Below are 15,778 nucleotides of genomic sequence, written 5' to 3'. Positions count from 1 at the left end.
CTTACATATACAAATTTCTAGTATATATGATATTACAAGATAGCGTGTAAACGGGGAAGTATAACACATTGGGCAGGTGGTTGAAATAAATTAGATTAACACTAAATGATAGCTTAATAAAGTTTCGCAATCAGTTTTTTTTTCTATGACAAAATTTGCATTATGTAACAATATATTTTGTAAATGTTATATCGAAGAGAATATTTTGTTGATAGTAATGAAAAATGAGAAACTTATATTGATTTAATATTGGAAGTAAAACTTGATCTCCATAACATTTAGATTAATCGTAATTTGTATGGATTAATATTGCTAAATATTAAGAGATATAAAATTTCGCTCTTTTATTCACTCTTGCCTTTAGCTAACGGGACAGGATTAAAACAAAAAACAAATTTAATTTGTATTTGTCTTCTTTATAACAATCTGTAGTCAAATCAATCACTGTTCAATAAGACATCAGCAGCCTTTTTTTATTAAAGATTAGCTGGTTGAGAAGCCTTGAATGTCCATTAACGATTACATGGTTGAGAAACTTTGAATGTCTCTCTCTATATATATACATGTGCGTGTATTTGTGGTATTATATTAATCTGGTATCTCGTTTATTGTGTTCTACAATTTCCGAACCTCTGATAGCATATTATGCTTTAGGTATTAACAGATATCTAGCAAAGTGTAACCGACGGAAAAAAACATGAAATATTGTTTTTAAATAAAATATTTTTTCTTATTTATTTTTAATTAAAATACTTATGTGGTTAGAAAGTTAACATATAATTAAGTTTTAGCGTATATTTTCTTTCTTGGACATAACGATATGACAGTATTTAATGGAACAGAATAAGTAAACTGAATTTTCGGTTACTAATCCTCATCTGTATGGATGTGCCTTAGATAAGACAAGACAACAAAGGTTTTCTTCAAAATATAATACAACTTTATTGTTGAGAAAAAGAAATACAAAAATGTCACAGGATAAAACCTTTCTCCTTTTAAACATTCGTTACTTTCTCTGTATTCATATATTATATACATTTGTCTCCATATTTAACCCCACACCACAACATTAAAACAGACAATGAATTTCTGTACAGGGAATGGAAATTATGTAATTTGTGGCGAATTTCGTTTATCAGCAGAGTGAAGTTTGAGGTAAAAAAAATATGGAATGTATTTTATAAAACCATAATATCAACAATATCGGGTATGAAAAGATGTAAAACTAAAACAAAAGGCGTGAACACATGCAATAGTTGGATATCTGTACTTACATAGGAAGGATATAACACATATATAAGACACGCATTTGTTTTCTGAAACACTTTTTTTAAAAAAGTTTTATCATTCGTAACTTTTAACTGCAACAAAAAGAATTTATAGTATTTAATGGGCTTTTCTCATTAAATATTGTACGTTTTCGCTAAACATTAATATATTTTCGTGTGTAATCGTAACCAAAACGAAATTACAAAATCAATTATATTTATCAAATTACAAATTTTGGGCGAAATCATTGGCAGGATTATGTGAAGTATGATCACACACGCCATAACTCTGAGATCAGCAATTTGATTTCAACAAACGTGAACTTCGCCAACAGTATTTTTAAACTAAGTAAGTTACCTTTATTGACCAGCATGTTTTATTGGATTTATAATACAATGCACCCCCTCCTCAACACTTTAATTTTTTTTTTACGTTTGAGAACATTGATAGAGTAACGTTATAATTTTCCAAAACGACCTCCTTAACAAGGTCACTTTTAACAATTCCTAGACGACACAGCTTACATCATATAAAAAATCAAATTAAAGTCAAATCCTTTTAGAGGTTACAAGTCAATTCCGTCTGCTTTAACGTTATAATTACAAGATCTTATAGTAACAGTATTGAACAATCATGATGGTTGCATCCTAAACTTTAAATGTTTTAATTTTGGATGTGCAAGGAACATCCTAACACAAATAATATCTTGAACAGGATTTAGACATTTTATTTTACAACGTAATATTAGTGAGGCACAAATTTAAGGTATCATCAAGCACCCATATTTTTTACCATTTTACTTGATTAACAAATGCCATGACATGAATAAACTAATATAGATTTCTAGCTCTTTTAACATATATATATATATAAACAAGTAAGTCACTCTACCTTAAAGATGAAACAGCAAGTGGCCTAATCTTTTTTTTCCCCTAGCAAGACAAGTAACTTACGGCTGATAATAGATGCTTGCAGCGACATCTACAAGAAAAACTCCTTAAGCCTAGAAACTTTCAGTAATAAGAATTAGCAGCAGACCTCACAGAAATTTTGGCACTAAAATAAAACTGTTTCTTGGTAGTTAAGCACAAAGCTACACAAAGGGCTATCTGTGCTCTGCCTACCACGGGTATCGAAACCCGGTTTCTAGCATTGTAAGTCCGCAGACATACCGCTGTGCCACTGGGGGGGACAAAATAAAACTGACGTAAGATGTAACAAATGGATACAGCGTAAAGGTTTACTTCAGCTATTATCAAGCCTTGTCATGAAGTGTCAGAAGTATTTACATCATCATAATGTCATGATCATATTATAAGTGATGTCATAGTATAACATGTATACATATAATATATAATTTCACCTTATATACCTAAATAGGTGTAAAACAATTTACCAAAATTTGTTTATGTGATATCAATGCGTCAAAATTCTACTACACGCAATAAACCTTTTTCTCTAATGTTAATACCATTGGTCAACATGTTTTATATCGATACCCCCAGTTCCTAAAAATTGCTATTAATTAAACTCCCTCAACATTCAGACACATAACATTACGTTGAGAAACTCATTCCAAGTTTGTCCGAAATCCTTAACTTTAAAGTGAACATTTCTCATTAAAATATGATCTGTTAAAAATTTGATTGATTACATGACAAAGTGGATCTGAAATGGAGATACTACGACTAGAATTCTTGAAGGAAAGGGAATATATGAGAATGTGTTTCTCGTCTCATTAAATTCCTGTGTTTAACTATATATGTTTATGTACAAAACTCTCATGTTAACAAACTCTATCTTTCAATTCTAACGAGGACTGTGCCAGCACAAGTCCTTCAATCAAACTGGGGGAATTGAAAAAACAAAACAAAAAACTAATAAATCAAGTTTGGATTTCATACGATCTCATTAGTCTGTATTTGCCCAATCTGTTGGTCAACAAAAGTCCTTCTCTCTAAATGAAGTTGCTGTAGTTCTTTCACGGTAAGTGGCATGACACAGCAAGTTGAAAATGTCAGTAGAATCTGTGTTCCTAGATGGCGCTTCACCTGAAATTATTCACTTGGGGCTTACGACCAGCGATCAATGTCAATCCCAGAATCTGGTGTGGTCTGAGTGGGCGACATAAAATGAAATGTTTGACACCGACATGGCGCTCCTTGGCACATAAAACAACATGGAGTGAGGTTTAACTGTCGTTCGAAATCCATTAATTGTCCCAAAAAGTTAAAATTTGGTGAAATGTTAGTCTTTCGCTGTCGAACAAAGTCATATGCGTCATTAAGGGGCATGTTCATTTTCTGCATTAGGTAGGCAAGGGTTATGGTAACGGAACGACTTATACCAGCTAGACAGTGGACCAGCACGCCTTTTTTCCTTTGGCGAGCCTCATCTGTAAAGAATTAAGGAGAGAATTATTATCGATAATATCCTTAATAAAACAATGTATACAACAGTGGTTTAAAGTATTTCAAATGTTAAGATCAGTATAATAAAATTTCATATATATATATATATATTATTTAATATTGAATTCCAAATAATACCCATTAAATAATACCATGTTCTAAGACTCAGAACAAGAAAATTAGATGTTGTGTAAATAGTTTACTAACATTCGTTATATACATTTGAATGATGGAGAAACAAGTGGACCAACAGTGGTTTAAAGCATTTCAAATGTTAAGATCAGTAAAATAAAATTTCATATATATATATTATTTAATATTGAATTCCAAATAATACCACTATCACTTTTAAGATTACCATTCGTGTTATAGTCAACAGCACCCACCGCCAACTCTTAATCTATTATAGTCTAATAGGTGGATTTGGCAGTCATTATTATAATATGCCAAGATACGGAACACGTTTTTTCGGCAATGGGACCTTTGTATTTACAGTCCGGCACGCTAACAGTGGGCAACGCCTGGCCCTATATTAATTTGACATAACTACATGTCAATTAAAAAATGGTTGATGCAATATAACACTGGCTAAATGTACGCTACAATGGATGAATGATAATCGTAATACACAACACGCAGTAAATATTTCCTTTTGTACTTGTGGAATACTGTTGATAATACCCTTCTCTATCGGATGACTTACTAGATCGTGGCTCGTGACAAGAATAATGTGCTTCTAACTTTACAATACTCGATACTTTTATGGAACAACGTGGTTTTAACACTTTTACGGACGTTGTCTGTTTCAGATTTCCTTGCCATCAGTTTTCTATTGTGTTCTCCTGTTTTTGTTATACGTTCTCTAAATTAATTCAGTTTTATCATTTCTTTTAAGTTTTTGCCTTCCATTCTGGATATTAGTTCACTAACATGGCTCTATTTTTAATACCTTCTCTAATATGTTTATATCTGTTCACCGTGTCAGCATCTTGTTAAGATCTAAAATAGAACGTTTCGTTCTGATAAAGTTTTAAAAAATCAAGTATAAATAAATCATGGAATCAGTAAGCCAGAGTCTGTAAAATTCTCCTTCTTTTAAAATAAACTACGGACTGTGTGTTATATAAACATAAACACCAAGAAAAGCACTCGAGGGTATAAACACTTGCTGCAAGACACTGCAAGCGGTCTGAAAAAAAAATAGAAGGCTACCTCAGCCTTCCCTCTGGCAAGGCAACGGTAAGAGAAGACAACGAAAAATAAGGCGTCACTGGTGCCATGAAGTCGCGGGTCAACCGCGCCATGTTAAACTAAAGGTTAATCAAAGATTTGACATGTATTCATCTGAAGAAGAACTCGGTGGGAGACTCACGAGAAGGCCAACAAAAAGGATATTTTTAAAACCCTGACCGACCCCGAAACCTCCTCAAGATACTGTATATCATACAAATCATTCAAACATACAGTTGCAAAATGTATTTGTCTTTACTATGAAAATTCATTTCTAAAGAAGGGTAACTTAGTCGTCTTTCTTATATATATATTTAAATAAGACTGAATACGGAAAAGTTAAACAATACTGACTCAAGCCTAAACGGTAGGGCCCCCCTACTGCGTACTTTACTATTCGTAAAATATTCTAATACTGTAAAAATGTACGTGCAATCTCTCGTTTTATGTACATAGCAATGACTGGAAAATTCGTTTTTCGATGCTGATAAACTTAATGGCTTAAAATAAACATATATATAATTATCAGTAAACCATATTTAATTTATTCAATACTTTTCACTTCTACAAAGATTTCCTGACACACAAATCTTCCTCTTTTCTTTATAATATCCGTCAAAAGATTTATAATAATTTTCTGACATCAATCTTGCAGGTAAATAATTCTTATGGCCTAAAAATGTTTTTGGAATGACTTTAAGAACACTAAACAGCCTCGAATTCGTTGCATCCGGTCAAGAGACTTCCTCAGGCAAAGCAATTGTGTACCCTTTCCCCCAACATTTCTTACAAACCATCAATATAACCCCCCCCCCTCCTTCTAAAAAACTTCCTTTCTTCACACATCAGGCCCTCATTGAAAAATCTTTAAGGCGCACCTGTTTATTCCTCGCTGTCAACTTCCGTTTGGTCACGTGACTCTATCCAACATTCCCACGCTCTACACAATCAGGGACCGTGTCCAAAGAGAGATCTTTATACAAAAGTATATGGATATTTTAAAGATTCGTCCTTCCCTCCCTCCTCAATCGACGTTGCACCAAACAGTATTCTCTCTATATAACATCACATCATTCACAACGACATAAATACATGTCACAAAGAAAACCAGTGAAGGGGGGGGGGGAGGAGCTCTACAACAGTACCATACGAACTGAAAGTACTAGAGGATCTTAAACCATATGCATTGACCGGGCTTCACAAAAGAGGGGCTTAGAATGAACATGAAGAGATATTTTACATGGCATTCTCATACTATGCATGATTTACATAAGTTTTATGCTTCTGCTGAACGTACTGGTCATTTTGATTAGAAAGTGACTTAATCAAACAATATATTAATCAGATCATACGTGATCTAATATTGATTTTTTTCTCTAATCGTAAGCAAGACTGGAGTGAAATCGTTATCAGATGACTAGCGAAAATTTATTCTATGAAAAAACTATGAATAATCATGTGACAGATCGACGTACGAATCATATTTCCAATTGACGTAAGACGAAAAAACAAAAGCACTTCAGAACCCCAGTTTCAAATATAGTGTGACTAATATGTTGGTCTATGCAAGAGTAAATATTTTATATATACTTTGTAATCTATTTCGGTAGCCATTTATTTCTCGTGACCAAAAAATCTATTTACAGCTACGTATCGCTTATATCACGAATGTTAAGTTATACCCCTTCAACTTCGTCTAAACATATATAATTATATATCTAGTGTGTGTTAGGCAGTATTTTATGGATCCATCATCCAGCTGTAACAACATGGTAAACTTGAAGCACTATTACCCAGAAGTTACTAAAATGAGGATTGCTTATCTTCTGGAAACTCGAAGTTAGGGCTAAACCACAAGCGTTGTTTATTCTATCGAGCATAAGAGAAGGTCTAATGAAGCTTTAAAAGTATATTTTCACTTTTCCCCCTGCCTACACAAAACACAGGATGTGGCTGACAGGAAACTCCAAGCGGAAGTACGTGTCTTAACATTTCCACACCACCACACATGTTATAGTCAAAGACGCGAAAAAACACTTTGATACTTCAGCTGGTCCATTTTCCGAGTGTTCAATTACCCTTCCTTTTCTTTTGAGTGTGGGTGGGTTCACCTGCCACCGGATGTCGTTGGCGGGATCGGCCTGCTAAATAAAACCACCACCCCATCCCTAGTCCTCACCCAGCTCGCATAGAAGACTTCCTTCTAAAGGCCACACCCCTCCATTGCATAAGCTGCAGAGGCACAGTTCCGTTTGATGAATGACAAATTCTACTTTCCTAAACAATGAATAAACAGAAGACCGGAAGGGTGTTTATTCGAAACCTCCTTTTACTGACGATAATTTTCTTTCCAAAAGGACCTACTCCCCTTCCTGAAATGCATATCAGTAACTGGCCTATTCTTTGAATTTAAACAAACTGTATACAAAATGAAAATGTTTCCTTACTTTACAATTCTGTAACGACAAAAGTTCTGTATTTTTGAAACGTTATGCTGCTTACGTTGATAGAAATTACGACTATCAGGTTGGAAGGTGCCTACATGGAATTTTGTATAAAATCATTTTCTACAAACTGTTATCAAGTACGGAAAAGTTCTGTGAACAGCAGAGCTAAATAAGGGAGTTGGTGTTATCTCCGTTGCTGGGAGCGAGTCATTTTAACAGAAACTGAATTCGGATCTTTGACAAAAACACATGTAAGCACAGCCAGGCCTAGCAGAAAGAACCCGACAATCACTGTTCGACAGCGGTCCGATTATTTTAGTGTAACAACCAAAGTTCTGACAAGCCGGCAAGAAATTGGTGCCAATTTCATGTTACAAAAATAAACACGTGGGTTCTACCTGTTTATGGAGGATCTTGACTCACACGTGTCAATCAGCGTATATCATAAATTAAAGCTAGTGTACCATGTTGGTGGGTGCCAAATTCACCGATTCTCTTTATACGTCAGTGTGCGAGTGTCCTCGAAAATGTCACTATAGAGAGGTTTATTTATTGAGAATATTTTGAAACGAAATTATAAATAACTAAAATATCAATAAATTCAAATTTGTTTCAAGCACAAAATATCTACGAGGTCTTAAATATAAGCCATGAAAGAGAAAACTGCGAATTGTCAATTTTTTGATCGTTCATTTTAATAAAGAACTTATGGCATAAATAACTAACCAAAATAACTACAAGTTTACAAGACAGAATCTTCCATACTTAACTGTCAGTTGAGAGAAGTGAGCAACGGGGTTCATTTGGATATAGTTTAGACAAAAGTTGTATTAACAGTAGCAATGAGCATACTTAGTAAAACACGTCCCACTTGAAATTCGTAAAAAATTCTTCCTTCATTCAAAACCTTTTGGATCCCGGTTGGACCTTAATTTCCTTTACTTAAAATCTATTAATGATTAATTATCTATCTATCTTTCTTTCTCTCTCTCTCTACATATATATATATATTTCAGTTCCATAATGTTCATATTTCGTGTAAAACATGCCATAAGTGAAAAAAAAGAAGCACTATTTTAGTAAGGTGAGTATTATTTATTACATGCTACCTACAGTATACTTTCAGGTACAGAGATAGGTAAACAAGAGTGTGTATACCCTTTCTTTCAAAGCTTGTAAGTACGAATCTTTGAATATATTCATTAATTGTTTTATTAATACTGGATTCACATTAAATTTGTTTTTCTGACAAACTGAATACGAATCATGTATATCCTTAGGATCTATTCAGCTTTTATAAAACATTTAAAATATTTATTGCTGGTGTTTATCATATTCATACATATGTGTGTGCATGGTTTACTCAACGCTTCATTTATAGTGTCGTTAGCATGTCCACGCGTTGTACGTGTACATGTAGGCGATGTGTGGGAAGCAAAATCACCGCCTTATAACCGCTCGAGTACAGACATTCGTTCACGCTATGCTATCGACTTTTACATTGCGCATGCCCTGACACACTGCGTCTCTTCCGTGACAATAACAAGTGAATGTGCTGAAGTAGACGTAAAACAGCTATGCGATACTTGAATGGAATGTAGGTGGAGTATATGACATACTGGTCTGTATGAATGGACTAATAAAGTTAGCACGAGCCACTCAAAATTTTAATTCTCCTTTTCTTGAATCTTTCTGCTAACACTGTTGTTGAATGAGACGGTAATAATCGTTAGAAACCAAGTATGGTCGAATGAGAATCTACATTACAGAGCAACTAGTAATTGTTCATGACATAGAACGAAATCAGATAAATTAGCAACATTTTTGTTTTATTCGGTACCTTTCTAAAAACGATCTGTTGATATTAAAACTGAATAAAGGAATCGGGAAAAAAGGTTGATAAAACAAAAGCGTCTACGTTAGTCTGTCAGATAAGCACAACAGTTGTATAAAGTTTCCCAGTTATTTTATGAAAACTGAATACTAACCAATAAAAGTGATTGCCTTCGTGAAGAAGCTTCCTAGGTTTTGAGACCAGTGGTCCTGAATCGGAATGTGCATGTAATGAAATCCAAGCCCTTTATCCTCAAATACGTTCGGTAAATCAGGGGTGACATTTAGGATGTACACGATGCGATGTTTCTTGAGGGCCTGTAAATCTTGGGAGTTCTCGGCGTTTCCAAGAAAGAGGTAAGGTAATATTTCGACCGGAAATGGTGTATCACTGGGGCTGGCGGAGTCCTTCGTGAAGCCACTATCACAGCGATCTTGGTCAGAATCTGCGCCGTCAGAAGGTGCTGTAATCCTCAGGGTTTCTAGGCCTAAGATTTCTGATTCAACTGGATTAATTTCCTGACCCTCTGCTTCGCACCATTCCGGAAACTGTGCTTGAAAGCTCTCGAATCCTCCTGTGAAAACCAATTAAAAACTTCTGGTAAAAATATGAACAGTAATCACCGAATGTTAGATATTAATAAAAAATAAAACTTAGAACCATTGAAAATTACATAATGGTTACAATACATCCAATATGTTTATTTCACATCTAACTTTAATATATTTTTTTCTGATCTCATGGTACATAAACTTTTGAGTTTGTGATAATGATAAATAAGAGATTAATATAAAATTTGTCACTATATATATATATAATTTTTTTTTTTCATACAAATCAGGTTAAAAGTTAACGAAGTTGATTCATGATCAAAAGAGCGGATCTGGTTAATTACAGAGTTGAAATAAAATTCACAATTATAAACAAAACAAAAAGTGTCATAATGGATGAAAGTTTGGAAATGCTGCAGTACAACTAAAATATCATTACAAACTGTGGATGCAAGCTATGTGTTTATTTTTCAAGTATTTATGCTCAGCTGAACACAGAAACACACATATAAAGAGTACTTGTACGAAGCACGAAGGATCAAGTCTCGTGAGGATATAAGTTATGATCTCCAACACTTGTTATCATACCCTAGGCAACATTGCAAGGCTGACTAGTTGGTTGGCCTCTAGCCAATGTTGTGAATGGAAAAGAGGGGAAGAGGGGAACAGACGTCAATGCACAGTTTGCCCTCAGGATTCGGGCGCTCCCTGTTTGCTTCTATCTTGACAGCCACATCCAACACTACAGCATTAAGCTCGCACACACGCGCCACTCCCCGTGATCAGACAACATGGCTCCGGCTCGTGGGGCGGCACACCCACTACAGGATGTAAGCCTTAAAAACTTGTTCTTTAATCGCCCATGTATTATAAGAATCACCTAAAACGACCTCAACCAAAGTCCTTGGGCATCTTAGACAACTGGAAACGTTTTTTATTCACATTATTATTTTTTATAACATTATCTCCATAAAATGATACGTTTCGTGTAGTTGTCTGCGAAGTATTATCAAACACACAGAATAACTTACGACGCAGACTAATCAATGTTGTGAGTTTTACTAATCCTAACTATATCAATGTCTTGAATATCCTTACCTAATGACTTTATCGAAACTTTCTAAACGCAATGTATGGATATTTTTATATCAGTTTGATTAATATTAACTTCCTATCAGCCTAATTAAAACTGCGTTGTCCTTTACATTGTGCAATAGTGGGAACCGTCACGGTCTACTAATCATACTGCGATTAACATCAACCTAACCTTCTTTTTACTAACATGTAATTTTACAAGTGGCTTAACAGTTTTGTTAAAATGGCTAAAAAGCTCAAATATTTAACTCGTATTCTCACTTTAGTTTGTCAGTTTTCTCACAAGTTATTCTTTGTTACATCCTGTTTCATATTTAAGTGAAGACTGGTTTTCCAGTCTCAATTTGTTTGTCGTTAAGGGAAAACTACAATGGAATATTGGTGTTCTGCCCATCACGGGTATCGAAACACGATGTTTAGCGTTGAAAGCCCTCGAATTTACCGCTGGGCCACCGGGGGATGTTTTCGGTCAGATAAAACCTAAAACATTATTTATACATAAATTTAACAGCACACCCACGGCTTTATATATAGTTCCTGTTAATCGTTTATGGAAACTTATATTACGTTATAAACATTCCGCCCGCTAAACTTAAATCTTGTATTACATAAACATTCGATTTAATTAAAGATTTCCAGTGTCTCTCTCCCCCCAAACACACAAGTAACCAAATGTGAATAATTGCTTTAACACGAAGCATATATTATTTTACTACTTACAGGTCTTTAAAACGTAGTTATGGTAAATGTAATAGTTTATTACGAACATTTATTAGTGTTTGCTATATGTTTTATTCTACTTACGCCAGTTGTCATCGTTACAAAATGGAGTCAGTAATTGACAGTCTTGTACCCAAGGATCGTAGAATTGGGTGTGTATAAAGCACGTGAACAAGCCGTGGCCAAAAGACTGCCGTTAATTTTACTCTTAGTTACCACAATTGAGTCGCGATACTGTAAGCTAAGCTCTTTATATTTCAGGCGAACAATAAAAAAAAGTTATAACAGGAAATGCAATCTAGCTGAACAGAAAGGTCCGTCTACTTTCTTGAATAATCTGTTGCTCTTTCTTCCCCATAGGCTGTAATTAGGAACTTCTTAGTTCGCGGCTACTGCTATTAGTCTTCGATGTCAGTTTCCTTAGGCCCACAGCCTCTATCCCGGACCGGAAAGCAGTAGTCACGCGTGTTGCTAATGCTGTGTTCTCGGTGTTTTTCCCACCCTCTCAGCCATGAAGCTCCCCCGCTCCTTCTCCCCTTTCCCCTTGAGCATGGACCGATTCGACACGGGGTCAAACAACAATATCCGGAACAAGGTATTTGTAACCGGACATAAGTTTTGGGTATCAGTTATAAACGTATATTGTTCCTACATACAATCGAATTTAGAGCTGGAAATATACAATTTAAAACTCATACATTTCCTACAGGCTTTAAAACACTCACATAAACTGCTTTTGCATTAAACTGAGAACTCATCTCATTAAGGAGGTTCTACAGTGATTACCTTGAGACTGTTAGAAATTACTTAGATTTTAACTAGTTATAAGATGTATTTTCGAAGACATTTCGCTGAAAATGCAACGGTACGCCTAATAATAACAACTGCATGAACGGACACTTTCTAAGAGTCCAAACGTCTCAAACTTGGACAGCCACAACTATCATTGCCATTTTAAAACTATTTGATCTTAATCTTGAATTATTCCCAAATAAAAAATTGGAAAGGTTTTCTTTTTATGCTACTAGTTACTAGAACTGAGGACTTTGTTCTGATCCTTTTCATGTATTTACATTTACCATGTTTTGTTTCCTCTTAATAAGTTTGGTTTACACACCAACATTTACGAACGTCGTTATTTCAATTTTATCACTAAATTGAACATTACTTTTTAGGGCTTCATATCTGCAACTACATATTGATTCAATCCATTTCATGAAATCTAATTTTTACAATTTTCACTGTGTATTCCTTAAACTTTATATTATAATACTATTGGTACAATAGTAACCTGCTAAACATATAGGCCGTTTATAATATGCCGTTGTAAGTGGAAGCACCATCATATCACGCGACAAACAAAATACTCTAATTTCTACTGACCACAAAATCTACAACAATATATAATAATTAATGAAAGCTGTCTTTACAGTTCTTCTGATATTTTTCAGTTTCTCAATTTATCGGCTATTTGAATATCTCTAACGAGGCTGGATATTTATGTCCACGGTGTTGGTGTTCGTGTAAAACGACTTTGGTCATCTATTTATCGCCGTTTACCTTTATATCTAAGATCATTAAGATGTATGTCGTCTTGATCTTAGAATATGACATTACATACAATCAAGAAAAACGCATTACCATATATCAAACTAAGCTGTTCTTCTGTATGAAAAGTGTAGTTATATTAGGTGTTAAAACATCAATAGTTTCCTATGGACTGCTTGCTCCTAGTGTGATATGGTGACTAGTTTCACGCATAATTTTCATAATACACTTCTCTTGTTAATTTAACGTGAGAAATGACTGTTATTAATAAAACAAAGATGCAAACGAATAATGCAGACGTAAAAGCATCAAACTTCACAGTTTATTTTATGCATCTGTCTTATTAAATAAGAAAACAATAATTTGAAAATGCTGTTCTTGACGTTGATGAATGGGGATTTTGTATGATGAATAAATATATCATTCCAAATCATTGTTTCTGCCAGATATTATCCTTATTTTCATAAAATTATTTGCACAAAAACAAAGACAATACTCAATAGTACTCTTCCAAAAAGGCAATCAGCGTTAAAACTGTAAGAGCAATAGACATTAAACTTTAATTTTAAAGAACTGACAAAGTATGTGTTGAAAATTATATTTATAACCCTACTAAAAACGCTTTACAGTATAGTACTGAACTTATTTGACTTACTACATGGACTAAATAGTAACAATACATATTTTCGTAATTAAGAAATTTCTGAGTACTATAACACATGAAACAGTTTCAAGCACCCAATTATAACAGTAGAACACCGAAGGTGGCTTTAACTTACCTTGTAAATAAACAGCACGACAGCCATCTTGCTCGAGTCTCCGTAGCAGAGTGGTAAGGACCTCGACTGATTCTTCACCTCCCTTGTTGTATAAAACGATAATGTGCGTTTGGTTCAGTCTCATGAACTTTTCACGGCTTTCAATGTCTTTGATTAAACTAGAAACTGTCAATTTCCCATCTGTAATTCGCCGTAGCATTAGAATAGACGGTGGAACGACAACATTGATGGCATCGCGGACGTGAAGGTGGTGATACTCTGTGCTCGACCGGCAGTCAAAGGGCAAAATTTGGCCGTGGTGACAGATTTGCTCGACAAGCCACTGGGGAGACACTTGGTGATCCTGATTCATGGCTTGTTGCTTCTTAAAGTACTCAAGACAAGGCATAATTTTGAAATAAAGTGTTTGAAACAACACTAATAACACCCCTCATTAGGAGCAGACCTGTAATATGAGTCTTGACGTTTAGTTGTGCTATGGAGAGTTTAAACGAAACAGTCAGCTCACCTGGGCAAAACTCCAAGCATAAACACCGTTTCTTCATTCAGAAGCTGGTTCACTAGTATGATTATTGTAGAGTTCGTCTGATGAACGTGGAGCTCACAGAATATACAGGCGTGTTGTTTTATCTTCAAGTTAACCACATTCTAACAGAGTCTCTACAGAAATGAGTCCTTTCTAATCTAGCCAGCACCTTACATTGACTCTGTTGGTTCAAGAGGAGGGCTGACGAAGGCAGGAGCACGTGACAATTCTGTCCAATCACGAACTACAATATACAATCTCATTGACTTTCGCTTATTGTCAGGAAATGACGTCACTGAAAATGAGCTGGTTCAATCGTAAACAAAACTGCATTATGTCTTTTCGTAATGAAAGTGAATTTAAAATAGAAAACTTTCAGATAATTAAAATATATATGCTAGACATTTTGAAAGAAGCCTAAAATATTCAACCTAAGATATACAAATTAAGAAAAAATCTCGGTTTTCGTTATATACTCCGTTGACATAATATACACAAGTATTACGACTTCTACTTAGTGAGAGGATGGATGGAGCCTTCGCTTTGTTCATTCATGTATAATTTTCTACGAACTTCTTCTCGTTGTTGTCTGACAAGTAAAGTTAAATTTTCTGCTAACGATATAATAAACAAGGAGCAGAGCTCGACTACAAAGCAAATATGATATATATATATTCAGTTTTTCCTATTTTGCTACTTATAGTTTTTTTCCATATTTTGTGTTTTATGTTTTTTTTTCTCAATAGTATATTCTTTATTTAACTTTTAATTTCAAGTAGTTTCGTCTTTTCATAACTGAAGTTATTGACTTTTCAACTGGATTTGGGTTCGGCATTTTTGAAGTGTGAGTATGAGCCGTAAGAACATTCAATACAAAATGAAAACACAGCCTAAACCTAAACAAAGTGGCTCAGGTTTGTAAAAAACATGTTCGTAAGCTGTCCGTATTCTTTGGTGGTGCTTTTCTATATACAATAGAAAAAACAACAATAATCTGTTACGAGAACTGTATTTACAATTCAAAATCTTCAACGTTAGTTTAAAACTAGAAGTTACAAGAATATTCTGAAGTGCCATTTCTTTGTGATCCAACAACGCACTGTTCTTACAGTGGAGGGCATCATTCGTAATCTTCGCCTGATAATGTTCTTATGAGTATGAATAGCGACATAGCACACCCTCAATCCAGTCGGATATTCACAGTCACGATCTATGATCGCGAAACTAAGAACAACAATCCGAGATATTATTTCCCATTGATTTTGACTAGCGGCATTGTGGGATAAAAAAAGTTTGTTTGTTTTTGAATATCGCGCAAAGGTACAGGAGGGCTATCTGCGCTAGCTGTCCCTAATTTAGCAGTGTAAG

General features: G+C 34.6%; 1 protein-coding gene and 1 long non-coding RNA gene across 2 annotated transcripts in view; one reads left to right on the top strand and one right to left on the bottom strand.

The window, feature by feature from the left end:
- Positions 1–1,010: 1,010 nt before the first annotated feature.
- Positions 1,011–14,575, bottom strand: LOC106457587 (dual specificity protein phosphatase 7-like). Its single transcript, XM_013917024.2, has 3 exons — positions 13,885–14,575; positions 9,346–9,765; positions 1,011–3,664 (listed from the first exon to the last, which is right to left on the bottom strand). Exons 1-3 carry the CDS (start codon positions 14,270–14,272, stop codon positions 3,342–3,344), a joined length of 1,131 nt encoding a protein of 376 aa, XP_013772478.1. The 5' UTR covers positions 14,273–14,575; the 3' UTR covers positions 1,011–3,341.
- The window catches only part of LOC111085363, a 53,314-nt gene continuing 49,187 nt past the window's right edge, over positions 11,652–15,778 (top strand). Inside the window, exon 1 of the long non-coding RNA XR_002610212.1 lies at positions 11,652–12,152. This is a non-coding gene — a long non-coding RNA (uncharacterized LOC111085363). The remainder of the gene's footprint in view (positions 12,153–15,778) is intronic.

This window comes from Limulus polyphemus, unplaced genomic scaffold (genome assembly GCF_000517525.1).
Source record: "Limulus polyphemus unplaced genomic scaffold, Limulus_polyphemus-2.1.2 Scaffold349, whole genome shotgun sequence".
NCBI classification, from domain to species: domain Eukaryota; kingdom Metazoa; phylum Arthropoda; class Merostomata; order Xiphosura; family Limulidae; genus Limulus; species Limulus polyphemus.
The sequence above is the reverse complement of the archived record's forward strand: the minus strand, read 5'-3'. Positions and strand labels throughout refer to the sequence as shown.

What these genes read in the sequence shown, in the direction of transcription:
- LOC106457587 (XM_013917024.2), bottom strand. Translation starts at nt 14,272, where the DNA reads ATGCCTTGTCTTGAGTACTTTAAGAAGCAACAAGCCATGAATCAGGAT. An exon ending in TCGTGCTGTTTATTTACAAG is followed by an intron (nt 9,766 to 13,884) that starts GTAAGTTAAAGC and finishes TGGTTTTCACAG; the next exon opens with GAGGATTCGAGAGCTTTCAA. An exon ending in GAAGGCAATCACTTTTATTG is followed by an intron (nt 3,665 to 9,345) that starts GTTAGTATTCAG and finishes AATTCTTTACAG; the next exon opens with ATGAGGCTCGCCAAAGGAAA.